Here is a 13,572-nt window from a genome sequence, read left to right on the forward strand (position 1 = left end):
AAAAACCGCGTAAAAACAAGACCCTTTAAAAGCAAAAGATTTATAAGAGTTGTGAAAAAATAGAAGAATCCTTATGATCACTTCAAAAATATGGGTATTTTGGAGGAGGTTTCGATGAGTAGTTGTCAGAGCGATGTTTTGCCGACATTTGTAAACCTAAGTTGGCGACTTCCACTTTGGCAAAATTCACTATAACACAGTCAATATCGATATTTTTGGAATTTTGAGCATACCCTTATTGATTGGAACTTCGTTAAACCGGAAGTTGCCATCTTGGATGACACCTACTCGTAAAAACCATCCGAAAATACCAATATTGATTCGGTTATAACGAATTTCGTTAAATCGGATCATGGATTTCAAAATAGCACTATACATCGATCTCTGACACCTACTCGTCAAATTGCAAAAAATGCGTTGAATGTCTTCAAATCGTTCACTACCATCCATATAATGTGGGTTTCAAATCATCGAACGATACTCTAAGAATGACCGGCAACGAACAGGGTAGAAATTTACAAACCTGAATATTTTTTTATAGGAAGACGAATCATAGTTTTCTCGATACAAAAATCTCATGTTGCAAAAATCACTTGAAATCAACTACATACCAATCTAAAAGCCCGATCTGTCCTGAGAGATGGTCAAAGTCGATAGCTTCCTTTTGTCAAAAAAAACATGCTGGATCATTTAGCGATTCATAATAATTCTATTATTGTAAAGCTTGCTTTAAAAACACATTACTCCTTCGCATAATAAGCTTTCACCTCACTCTTCATTCGGTTTTTGATCTTGAGCTCATCAGCGTACGAGAGTCGTCCATTAAGCATATAATTCCACCATTGGAATACCCATGACCACATATTTGCTGTATAAGCAAAATTGAAGAAATGTATAACTATATATTTAATCAATGCTCTGAAAGGTTCAGTGAAGCACTGACCAGATTTGACAAAGTGCCACAACCGGGAGAGGTGCTGCAAATCGATTTCTTCAAGTATATACAGCAAAATAAAATGATGATCGAGTTTGATCACCTCCCAAAGTAATTCTACAACGGTTTTCTTCCATTTAATTCCACTATGTTTAGTTCATGGAAGAAAACCTTTGAAAAATTACGTACATTCCACTAAGACCTCCGTTCGCGTATATATATTGAGAATTCTACAACGTCAAAAAAGTTCAAACATTCACGCTCTTACCCACCAAAGGTCATCACCGCCTAAGTTCCGTTAAATAATACTTTAACGTTATAATTTATGCCTAACGTCCATTATGCCAATCGTCCATTATGGCTAAAGTCCGTTATGCCCAACATCCGTTATCTCTAACGTAAGTTATGCCTAACGTCCGTTATGCCTACGTATTTATGCCTAATGGGGTACACCCAGATCATTTTCGTAACTTTCAGAATGGTTCTATCATGGTTTGGGCAGAATTTGAACAACGCGACCGCGCTTCAATTTGTATTATATCACACAACATGAATTTAGACGGGTACATTGAACTCATTTACAATATCCTGATTAATTTTAACAATAGTTTGTGGAGAGAAACGTGACTTTTTCAGCAGGATACTTTCACAATGCATTCCTCAAACGAAAAAAATCCTTTCTCGCATCACGAACCATCGCTGTCTTGGAATGGCCTGCTATCAGCCCTGTCAAAAACCCAGTAGAGAACATTTGGGGTAGGTTGTGTCAGCGTGTATGGACTAAAAACAGCAATTCAAGAACCTTGGGAATAAATCGTCATCTCTGTCCTGGACTTATTGGTTGATTCAATCCCACAACGTCTAGCTAATGTTATTAGAGCTCGAGGACGACGAACAGAGTATTAAGTCGTCAACTGAAGTCTGATTTGTGAATAATAACGGTTGATTCGGATTGAAATTAGCTACGCTGTTATTTTTCAGCCGATTTACGTGGAACAACATTTGTGGAAAGAAGAAGAATATACCTATCCAACGGTATACTACATGAAGCAGTTTTGTATGAAATAATGTGTGATTTATTGACAACAATATGAAAATTGACAATTTTTGTTAGATATTTTCATGAAAAACGTGCAAATGGTTCAACATTTTTCCAAAGGCACGTGCTAGTTGTAATAATACCACAGACTAACAGACATAACACTTAAAAACAAAGCTTCACCCGCTTTAACGGTCATTTTAAATATATTTGATGTTGGGACTGTGGCCACATTTGAATTTATGGCGCCACTGACATATGAACAAGCATATGGGGGATAGGCCACTAGTGATAAATTGCTCCCAAACCTAAGGGGTAACCCAGTAAATGAGTGTTTGGGACCGTGACTAAAAGGTGGAGCTAGTGTTCTGGAAAAATTGTCGGATCGATGTTTTTGAGGGAATTCCCTCATAGTGTTATGTCTGTTAGTCTGTGATAATACTTCGAAAGAACATTTCATGCTGCGTCCAACGACATCTTGATCATATAAATCGGTCGAGAAATGACAAAGTTATTCAGTTATTTCCAAATGAGGAATTGTCGTACGTGGACTCGTAAGGCGATTTCGAAATTTTGAGAAAACCGCTGCGGTACAATGCTGATCACAGTAGCAGTGCTGCATAAACCCCTTAAGAGGTATGGGAGACAATCCCTAATTTAGGCAAAATCGAATAACTCCGCTATTTTTCGACCTATTTTGATGATCAAAATGTCGTTGGAAACGGAATTAAATGCTTTTTCAACTTGTGATTAGAACTTGTACGTGCCCTTGGAAAATTTTTAAATTTTTTAAATGCTTTTATGAAAACATCTCAAAATATTGGCAATTTTTATATTGCTGTGCATAAATCGCGCATTATTTCCTACAAAACTGCTTCATATAGCATGCCGCTGGATAGGCTTATTCTTTTTCTTTCCAGGAATGTTAAAAAATTGCAAATTGGCTAAAAAATGACAGCAGCTATTTTTTGGTGTAGAAAATACCAAAATATGGAAACTGACTAAACGTGGTTTTGTGTTGCATTTGAGTAGACCCACAACCTATAGTAGGTCACATGAGTTCGTTCAACGTTTGACTATTTGTAGCAACGTGTTATCTTTCGTATTTAAACTTTCAGTGACAAACTGATGCATACAGTGCTTTCTCCCTGTAAACTGTTATAAAAGTCCCATATAAACTTCGATTATGTTAGTCCGGTAGCAAGACTTATCCGATTTAGCTCAAATTTGGAGAAGAATTTTCCGAAGGGACTGGGAATCGAATCGGGGATGGGGGAATTGAGTTTTCCAAAATTCGTTTTATTTCTAGATAGTCTGCTGTACATCCAGACAGATATACTGAGAGATTCAGTGACTTGACTGGTAGATTGTGTGATTCCGATCATTTGAATTGAATTTAATCCTGCAGTGCAGTCACGACACTCCAGCTAGGTTCCATACATTATCAACCTTTCTTTTTTCTGCTATTGCTCTAGACAAGAAACTCTGTTCATGATCTTATTATCTTCATGATCTATGTCGCGTGCTTGTGAAATCTTAGATATTATAATCTAATAATCTTTTTTTATCCCCTTATGGGCAGCTAGGGCCAAGGATGGTGGCTAGCGGGTTTCACACGTCCTTGATCTGACGGACGAAGCTATGGTGCTTTGAACACAGGCAACGCAGATCCAAGGCCATCATTGAAATGATAAGTTCTGCGTTTGAGATGCACTTCCCCCGGTTGCCAGACGAACACCTATAAATATTGCTTGTGACTTTGTATGTATGAACCTAATTGTGAGCGCTGTGGTGGTGTGTGCATGGAAGGTGTGAGTTTTAGCGTTCGAGTTCAGGGATGCATATTAGAGTGGCACACGGTCATATAAAAAAATGCTCTGAGCAACTTTTTGGGTACCAATTAGGCCATAGAACAACTGTGCAAATGCTTACCACGATTGGTAAAACTATATTTTTGTGTCCACTGTTTAAAGTTTACATGGGATTTCATATGGGGAAACTGACTTTCACAAAATAATTCCTCCGAGAGTCGCCCATTGCCTCCTAAAAAAACGATATATTGTTTTCATAGGAAATTGATCAAGGAAACCAATTCTCGAAGACCGTAAATCGATTTGACACTTGTGGAGAAAGATATTAAGCAAAAACCAAGTGATGATCTGACAATTGATGAAAAATTCAATTCTCATAGCATCACTACTGCTGACGGTCGAATTATATACAAAAATTTTTAACTCTCTCTTACGTTGCTTGCGTTGCGTTGCATTGCGTTGTGACGATGATTTTGGTGGATTGCACACTGACTTCATCATGTATAACTGCTGATTATCTAATAAGAGTGAGGACCTGTAAAGAATATTTTATTATGTAGTTCTTTAGTTAGTCTTCGAGTACACGATCGCTTGAAAAAGAAAAGATCTTGTTTAGTTTTTAGTTCTTTTTAAACTCTGGGCAGGCGGCTACCGAGAGTATCCTATGTTTCCTAAACAAAAGCAATTTGAACTCCACACAACCGACTGTGGGAGTATTGCCTAGGAAAGCTAATCTTATCTGCGTAATGGGCCGGATCATTATCTGTTGTAACAGTATTTAGACAGAATTCGCTACTTCTTTTGTACGGTATATTTATTTGGTTCAAAACTACCGAGTGATAACACGTTATACAGACAAAGAGTTATGATAGCGCGAGATGTTATAAATCAAGGTATGTATTTCCTATTTTACGTATCGGATAATTTGTAAAATACACGTATACAAGCGATAATAATGATCATTGAAGAGAAATATAAAGAATTGTTAACCTGATACACGGGCTGGTTAGCAATAACGGAACTTGAAATTAGATTCATAAAAACAGACGTGGCGAATTTTCAATACGTATTGACCCGCGATCATCGATACTAGTCAGATGAAAGTCTTGTTGCGGCTGATTTCCGATCAGATATTCATTTTTACGGTAGTGTTTTCTTGATCAGATCTGTTCGAACCCTCTCATTCTGCTACTATCGCCAGAAGGCTGATAGCACCCAGTCGTCGCCTTCTAAGGACCAAATGTCATCAATAGACTTAGACTCGCGTTGAGGCATGAGATAGGAGACTTGTGAGAAATAAAGAGTTTAAAAAAAGAAAAAACGACTTTCTCCGTCCAGAATCCGAACTCAGCTATAAGCTTCTAAAGCTGAACTGAAACTTCAAATGGAACATGGCGTCTCCTTGTCATTCTAAACCCTTTAATGAAGACTATGTTATCTCACCGTTTGACGACCCATTTGTTAACTCTATCTTACTGTGTACAAAAAACCTCATTTTGTCCCTCAAAACTCTTGTGGTGGGACCAAACAGCTCAGGTTATTGATTTGGACCCAATAAGAGCATGCAAACAAAAGTTGCATCTAAATCGAGACCCACCAGCAGTGGTGCTAGAAAATATGATTATTTTTTCAATCGTCAGAGCATTAATCGGTTTCGGTCTTATAACTTTTCTACAAGCATCAGATCTTTTCGTGGTCTTCGAGACTTTGTTTCATTGGTAAATTTCCTATGAAAACCATATATCGGTTTTTAGGAGGCAATGGACGACTCCTTGAGGAATTGTTTTGTGAAAATCAATTTCCCCATACGAAATTCAATGTAAACCCTCTAGTTCCCAACACCGCCTCTAGGCGGTCTCTATAAAAATCTAAATAAAACTACTAAAACATGATTGTATGTTGTCATCCGCACTAGCATTTCTTCCCAACGCTCACACCTTTCATACACACACATTATTTGAATATTCTTAGCTTTCTGTCAAAGGCAATTGAAGCTCAAAGTTGAAAACTCGAAAAAAAATAGAAAAAAATTTATTGTGTGTTTAGTAGTAATCTTCTTTAAACAAATTTAAAAACTTTGGGTGAATGTTGCTGTTTGAATATGGATATTCTTATCATTTAATAATATTTAGGGGAGTCAGGGCTAGCTGGCGGAATATTTTTTCTCCTTTTGTATTAGACGTATGGTGCTGTCTCTAGTTCTGCACTTCGAGTACTGTTTAATCTATTCTCCAATGTGTTTATGTTTCATCAAATTCTGTTTCGTACACGTTGTAAGTGATATTGAGCTTTCGAGCGTATTAGAGTGAAGAGCCTACTTTAGTCGTATCAGGGAGCGTGTCTCACCATTTTATTAATTAGTCGGAATACAATTGATGCAATGCGTATGAATTGACACCAATATCTTTGCTTTCTTCTTATGAACCATTATGATATCAAAAATCGCCATTTGAACCAATACATTAAACAAAGATGGCTAACGCCGCTCTAACCAACGGTTTTACATGGTTAGGTCGAACATGGTCTCATTACCCTAGGTTAAGCTTTTAAATTTCAGCATTTTTGTTATTTAGGGCGAGTTCAAAGCTATTCCACGAATGACTAGATTTTTCGAGTGCGCGCGAAAACAACTTTCCTTGCCCGTATATGTAACCACAAGCAAAATTTGCTTTTTTGTTTGTTTTTTTTGTTTGCTTCACCTGATGAATTTCGAAAATTTAGCTTTTGAATACAAAGTGTGCGCCGAAATTAAAATGCAGGAGCATTGAGGCTGAAAAATAATAACAAGTATCGATTGATTTGCAGTTTTATTCAAAAAGCATCTCACGCGATCCATACTTTATCATCAAAAAAGGCCAGGTGGCATCATAGTGCGTATAGTCGTAAATTGGCGAGATTCCCGTGTCACATATTTAAAATTCTGTAATGCAACTAACAGTCCGCTCTTTTATGCAACGCATTCACTTTTACACGATCTTCTTAAATTAAAAACATAAAACATGATAAGTGTAACTATCGCCAGCAGACCCTGGACTCCCCTACGATAAATTAGAAGTCAATAATTAAATAACCAAAGCACTAGCACTTACAGTTTAGGTATTTTGCGTTCTGATGGAGTCCAAAATATAAGCAATTATCTGTATTCGCTTATGTTGAAGTAACCAGGAAAAACAAGTTTTTGTTTTTATTCGCCCAGGTGCCCAACAACGCCTTTAGGCGGCCTACTTATTTTAAGGCTTTAATGAAAAATCCATTACTTTCAACAATTTTTAATATTATTTTCGTTTTTCTCATTACGAAGCCCACTTCCAAAAGTTTTTTCAAGCCAAAAAAAAATTTGGGCACTAGAGGGTTAAACCGTGGGCACAAAAATACCTATAGTTTCACCGATCGAGCTAAGAATTTGCACAGTTGTTCTATAACCCGAAAGGTATCCAAAAAGTTGCTCGGAGTAGGTATCTATTTTTTGTCCCACCCTAGTGCATATCTGTCTGGGTTGGCTTGGGTGTTCACTAATTGTGTAATAGTGTGATCGCGAAGGGCTCGAGCGTTTGAATGCTAGCGTGTATTTAACTTCGCGTACATAAATTCGATTTTATAATTGTGTCGCCATTCGCATATTTGCGTGTGTTCTTGAACGATCGCGCGCGGACTGTGAATCTGATAATTAATTTTTAGTATATGGTAGAGGAATTTAGTATATGGAAGTGTTGTCTAGTGAATATGAGCATCATTTTTATTGGTCAACTGAAGTCATGAGTCTAGGCTGATCAAGAGTAGAGACTTTCGGACGTAACCGATTCATAATCGCATGAGCGGTGGGTTAATGCTTGAGACCGCGGTTGTAAAGTTATAGGTGCTGAAACGTTCACTTAATCACCGGGGTGTTGCGGGCCTAGGTATGTATGGATGATTGAAATTGCATTTTCGCGTTTGTGACCAGGTTTGTGTTATCGCGAAGGCTAGAGGCGTTTGTGCGTTTTGGATAAGAGATTGAGAGTTTATAGGAGAGAATATGCAATTGATTGTGTTAGTGAGTGTTAGTATGAATCTAACTTAAGATATAGTAATAAAAGGAAAAATAACATGCCGATTTAAAAGAAAAAAATATGAAAAGAGATTAAGTAGAAGCGTATAAATTGACTCATAATTTTAGGACGGATGAATAGTGGAAAAGTAACCTAATAGAAGTAAAACAAAAATAGACCAAAACAAAAATAGAAGAAAAGAACGGGAGGGATGCATTTAAAGTTGCTTATATTTGGGAACATAGTCACTTTATTTGACGGTTTGGTTCGCGTGGATGATGGTTCTTCAAGATCAATAGGCAGATTTTGAACATTTGAGTTGATATGGTCCCAATACTTTGGACAGCTCACTTAAATTTAAAATTTAATACATTGTGCAATTGAATGATGTTTACATTAGATTTGGGTTTAAATTGGTATGAACCCAATACTTTGGCTAATTCACTTAAGATTTAAAACATTGTGCAAATTGAATATTCAATTTCGATTATGTGAAATGAATCAACAACCATAGGATACTGCATCGGTCAGGATCTAGATGAATTGACAACAAAAATAATTTAATCTGCCAGTCGTCAGAGTATCCCTTAGTATTAATCCACCACCTAAAGCACGCGTTGTGTAGCTACTAGATAATGGGGACCACCAGAATCCAAGGTCTCCAAGCTACAAATCTCTAAGCATAAAAATGGTAGACTGGAGTCCACCGCCAAGCCCACGGCTTAGGTATTAGAATCTAATAATGAGATGTTATTCATTAAAAAGAATTGAGCTCTACTGGAAAATTTCCCATACAGATATTTTGGCCATGGTTTAAGTATTTACCAATATTGTTCATATTGAATATTTTTGTTCAACCCAGCATAAAGCACCCAAATTATTGTTTTAGTCTTTCCTTCGAGAACGGCAATGCACACGACCTTAAACTAATGTTTCGGGGCAATAGTGGTAAAAAAGGTAACAATTTCAAATATTTCCACCCACCTGCCGACAGTTCTCGCCAACAAAAAGCCAAATAAATTCAACATTCGTGTCATGTCAATCAAATGACGAATACACCTGGTCGACGACTAACCCTTTTCTGACATCTGACATCTCTCACAGGCAAAACGGCAGACACAAAAAAGAGTTAACCGAATTATCCCAGCAAATGTATGATTCATACCTACACACCCACTAATTTTCATTGGTAGGATGTTTCAGCAATTCAAGATTCAGCAATTGAAATTTAATACATTTCACCGGTTCATGGAGCAATTATAAGAATTGCTTATTTTTCAACATTTCTTGAATTGCCGAAACTTTTAGTCGATGAAAATTCAGCAAAATTCAGCTCCAAAATAAATCCCAGAAACTAATAGAAGGGCAAAACTAATCAAATCTAAATCGAAACCAATCAATTAGCATGCATAATTTTATCTCTAACTACAAGTGCCTACGCAACTAAATCAGCCAAAGCAAAATCCAATATCGGTACTACTCGGGAAGGGGAAAAAAGAGGCAATCAGCTACGACAGGAGCTACAAATGGAAACCAAAAAGCACGATATCACCTTTCGCGCAGCTCCACGCCACCGATCGCTGGTCAGTGTCTTGCGAAGGATATTTTTTCTATTCATGCGAAATGAAATCTGCCGCTGAAGACGGACTCCACTTTCGAGCTGGTAGAAGAGTTCCTGGCGTTTGTACTCCTTTTCCGTTATCTTTTTTTCGTGAGTGAGTTCGATAAAGCGTGTAATTCGACAGCCAGCATCAACAGCAGTAGCAGCGGTAATTAATAGCAGTTGCAACAACGGCCAATTTTGTTTGCGGTGATGGCAGTTTAGCAATTCAACAGCCACGTTAGCGCATTATTACGAATTTGGGGAAAGAGTTACGTTAGTTTAAAGTATTAGCAGCTAGTTTTAAGATAATTCATTCACTCGAACTAGCAGTTAGTGACAATCCTAGGGAACTACAATAAATGCAACTATTGCCTGTGAGCATGTTAGTCTAGCCTGGCAGAATTCCAGTTTACAGTTTAGTGAGACTCCGAAGATGGTGTTCATACTTACTCTTGGTCTCATAAGAAGTGATGAGGTGATTGATATACAATAGTAACAGATCATAAGTACAATCGGGTTGAAATAATAATCCGAGCCTAAATCGCCGTTGAAGTATACGTCGCGAATGTCGGTAATATTGTCACACGTCGAGGACAATATGGGCGTCAGTGCAAATATTCGTGCGAGCGTTTCGTTTGCCGGTAACAGCTGTTGAGGCCATGGATTCTGATATGCCAGCAACCCGGTGATGTGTATAATTAAAAATACCATTGTTATCCTTAAAACTATTCCAAAAGCTCTGTGAAATAATATGTTAATTTGTGATCATTGAATTGGTTGAGTTCGAGATTTGTTGATGAACCGTACCTGTTTAATTCTTTGTAACAGGCCCACCACGTGGCTGATCCCAAAAATATTACAAAATAGATCCCACTGGGAACTGAGGGTTGCAACACAGCCGCCAAGCACAACATTGCTACGCTAAGCAGCACTCCAAATTTCGTGAGGAATGCCAGTTTTTCTCGACTCACTGAGCTGGTTTCGAAACGCACGGAAAGCATTTCTGGCGCTTCTAACGATGTCGGACTGTTGGGATCCTGTTCGGATCCGATATCCCCTGCAGCCAACTTACTCAGTATTATGAACACGATGACAGCCGTGAAGCTCATAATGATCTCCGGCGAGATCCAGTAAACAACCATCGACGCATCTAGTTCGTCGAACTTCACCAGACCGATGTGACGGAGGAGAATTTCCCAAAATTGGCATGAGTCGACGAGTTGGTACCCGAGTGCTACAAACACTATTTGGAAGGCAATCTGCCCCAATAACAGCAATATGCTGATTGTTATGTATATCTTAAAAAAGACTCCAGTGGAACCTAGAAAGAAGGTTTAAACATATGAATTACTATAACTTACAAATCGAGTACCATCGACAACTTACCTTTTATACTTCTTGGCATAGCTACTGGCACAAATGGTAGACAAAGTAGGAAGAGCAAATACGGAAGCGATAGTCCTACCGGTCTCATCAGGCAACCTGGAAAGAAGAAGCATATGTACTGTCCTAAGCGTAATACTAAAAACAAAAACACTATTTAATGCAGGTATCCCATACTGCTTACGAATAGCTTACAAACAGTCTAACCAGTGTCTAATCAAATTAGCATACAAATATTAGTGGCTCTCCTGGGTCGTATTATATTTGAATATTTGCAGCAGGTTCGTTTAGATGCGAAACAAGAAGGTATTCATAACGGTGATAAATCTGGAATCCTCATGAGAAAAATATTCCAACGTTACCCAAGGGTGTCAATTAGTGATGCTGCACGTGCCACGTGTTGAACAGATTTAAAATTCTTGTCAAACGTCAAAAGAAAATCACGCAACAAGGTGTGATTAATCATGTATCCATTCGTCGCGCTGCTAGCTAGTAAACTCTCGCATGTTTGTTGGCTATGTGTGCCCAATGAATCGCAGATAGTGGATTTTCATTCATGGATTTCCAACCGAAAGAAAATCGTGAAAGGTAAGACGGCAGGCAACGTGATAGTGTCTGTCTATGTTTTCTTCTACACATCGAGTAAGTTGGTCTGGTGAAAACATGTGGAACATAGGATACGTATGGCGGTGACATCGATCTGGCGGAAAAGCCCGATAACAGTAAGAGGATATGGGACTAACGATGTTGGCAAATATAGTATGTCTCTCAACAGCGGTTCTGAGTTAGGAAAATGAGAAGACACTCGACGAATAGGACCTTCGAAATGTTTACGAGAAATTTTTCTCTTTTTTTGTAAATTATTGGAGACAAATATGAAAATGTAATCAATCGCGTTTTGAAGGTACGATTTTTAAAGTTACAGACAGATCAGCATATCTTCTCGATACATCTGCACAATCGGGGTACAATTTTTTATACTATTTTCTATCCGAGGCGGTGGGATAGTACAAAACCGCACACGACCAGGAAGCGAAAATCACTGCCATCATTGAATAGGACAACAAAGCGAATAAATAAACCGCGTGTAAAAGTTCATTATGTAAGTCGCCAGGAAGGATAACAAGATAGCGCTGGTGGTAGTGGTGGTGTTGGTGGTAATGGGGGAAGGATGAGACCTAAGGGCGACCACGGCTATATTGCCACTTTCCGCTTCCTTTATTTGCTACATTTACCTCACACAACCGGTGGATGTTGGTTGTTTCACGATCTATTTCCCATGCAACCTTTGTGTTTTCCTTTGTTTTGAGTAAAATCCTACATTGTTGCCAACAGAGCATAAATAGCTTCCATTCACAACGGAAGTAGGAATTCAACACGACATATACATAGGATAGTAAACCAACCAAATATCTATAATTGACGGCTCGTCCATCATGTCAAAGCATAACTATGCTAGATTGGATTTATTATTATGTTTATGTCTCTCGTTAGGCATCCCAAAGCATTGCCAGAGCCCAAGAATACACCTTTCTGTTATCAGTTGACCTGTTTTCGTACATGTCAAAAGTATTCTAGTCTAGTAAATTCTTGTAAATCATGCACTGATTTTCTGTGGACATTGCTGCTTTCTTTCGTTTGATAGGGGGTGTGCCCTTCTACTCGAATCAGAGAATTCCTTCATACTTACAAATTGCCAGAATGAGCGGTAGTACTAATCGCTGAATCACCAAACAGACGAAGTAGTTGGCCATTGTGGTACGAAATCCAACTCCTCTTGCACTCCTGAAATTAGATTTGAAAAAAAAAATGTTTTATTCAACGTGAAACGACTAATTACTTAACATAATCAAGCTGGGTGTCTGCTAGAAGCAGCCACTTACTAACTTTCCACGCGATAATTAATCCCATATGAGCAATAAACCGCAAGGGTGAAAGTAATATCAATCTTTGGAAGGCTATCTTATGACTTTACTGGGCAGTGTGGCGAAAAGCCACAGTCCTCCTCGAAAGGCATATACGCGAATGGTACTGCCTAACGGACCTGTCCCACGCTAGCACATGTTTATGCTAACTCGATGGATAGGTAGGTTTAATTAATTAATGCATATTATGGTAACGGTAATTCATGCGACGGAACTAGTGTCGTTAACAAAGGGACATATTTGGGTGCGCCTTTTTGCAAAAAATAATTCATAACTTACGAGCCAACCCCTAAATCAAATCTAGATCATTGTACACCGAAGTATTTTTTGGGTTTCTGTAAGTTCAACGGTTTTCTAGGTATTCATAGATTATGTTATGACATCACTCTGAAAATCGGCAACCTTGTCCCGGCCTGGAACCATTCAACTCAGTTTATCGAGATCGGAAAATGTCTGGGTGTGTCAGTTGCAAAAAATACCTCCTGTATTTCTCAGAAGTGTAAAACCTTCCCATAGGTTGCTATTGATTTTTTTTGTCGATCGGAGTTCCGGTTCCGGATTTACGGGTTGAAGAGTGCGGCTAAACAGCAATTTTACATATAAATTTATTAAAATTAAATTTAATGTCAAATGGCTTTTAATTGTATGAATCGTCGAGATTTGATGCACTATCAAAAAAAATTAACGAATATTGACCTTTGTAGGCACAGTTTTGTCTTTCTCATGTAGAAAGGTTATGCCATCATTCTGAAAGTCCTCAACCTAATACCGGCGGTTTTTGTAGATTTTAGCAGGAGCGCTGCTTGCTGTGTGCAGCGTGGGGTCACCCCCTCTTCCCTTCCCTTACCT

The 13,572-nt window shown here is 38.3% G+C and overlaps 1 protein-coding gene across 2 annotated transcripts in view; it reads right to left on the reverse strand.

Moving 5' to 3' along the window:
* The window catches only part of LOC131683690 (piezo-type mechanosensitive ion channel component-like), a 135,325-nt gene that overhangs the window by 48,069 nt on the left and 73,684 nt on the right, over positions 1-13,572 (reverse strand). For both annotated transcript variants that reach the window (XM_058965903.1, XM_058965902.1), the window contains exons 3-7: positions 12,489-12,583; positions 10,802-10,897; positions 10,223-10,736; positions 9,866-10,154; positions 9,365-9,514 (exon numbers count right to left, since the gene is read on the reverse strand). In XM_058965903.1, the coding sequence (XP_058821886.1) occupies positions 9,365-9,514; positions 9,866-10,154; positions 10,223-10,736; positions 10,802-10,897; positions 12,489-12,552 (1,113 nt within the window). In that variant the 5' untranslated portion in view covers positions 12,553-12,583. The remainder of the gene's footprint in view (positions 1-9,364; positions 9,515-9,865; positions 10,155-10,222; positions 10,737-10,801; positions 10,898-12,488; positions 12,584-13,572) is intronic.

This window comes from Topomyia yanbarensis, chromosome 2 (assembly GCF_030247195.1).
Source record: "Topomyia yanbarensis strain Yona2022 chromosome 2, ASM3024719v1, whole genome shotgun sequence".
Taxonomy (NCBI): Eukaryota; Metazoa; Arthropoda; class Insecta; order Diptera; family Culicidae; genus Topomyia; species Topomyia yanbarensis.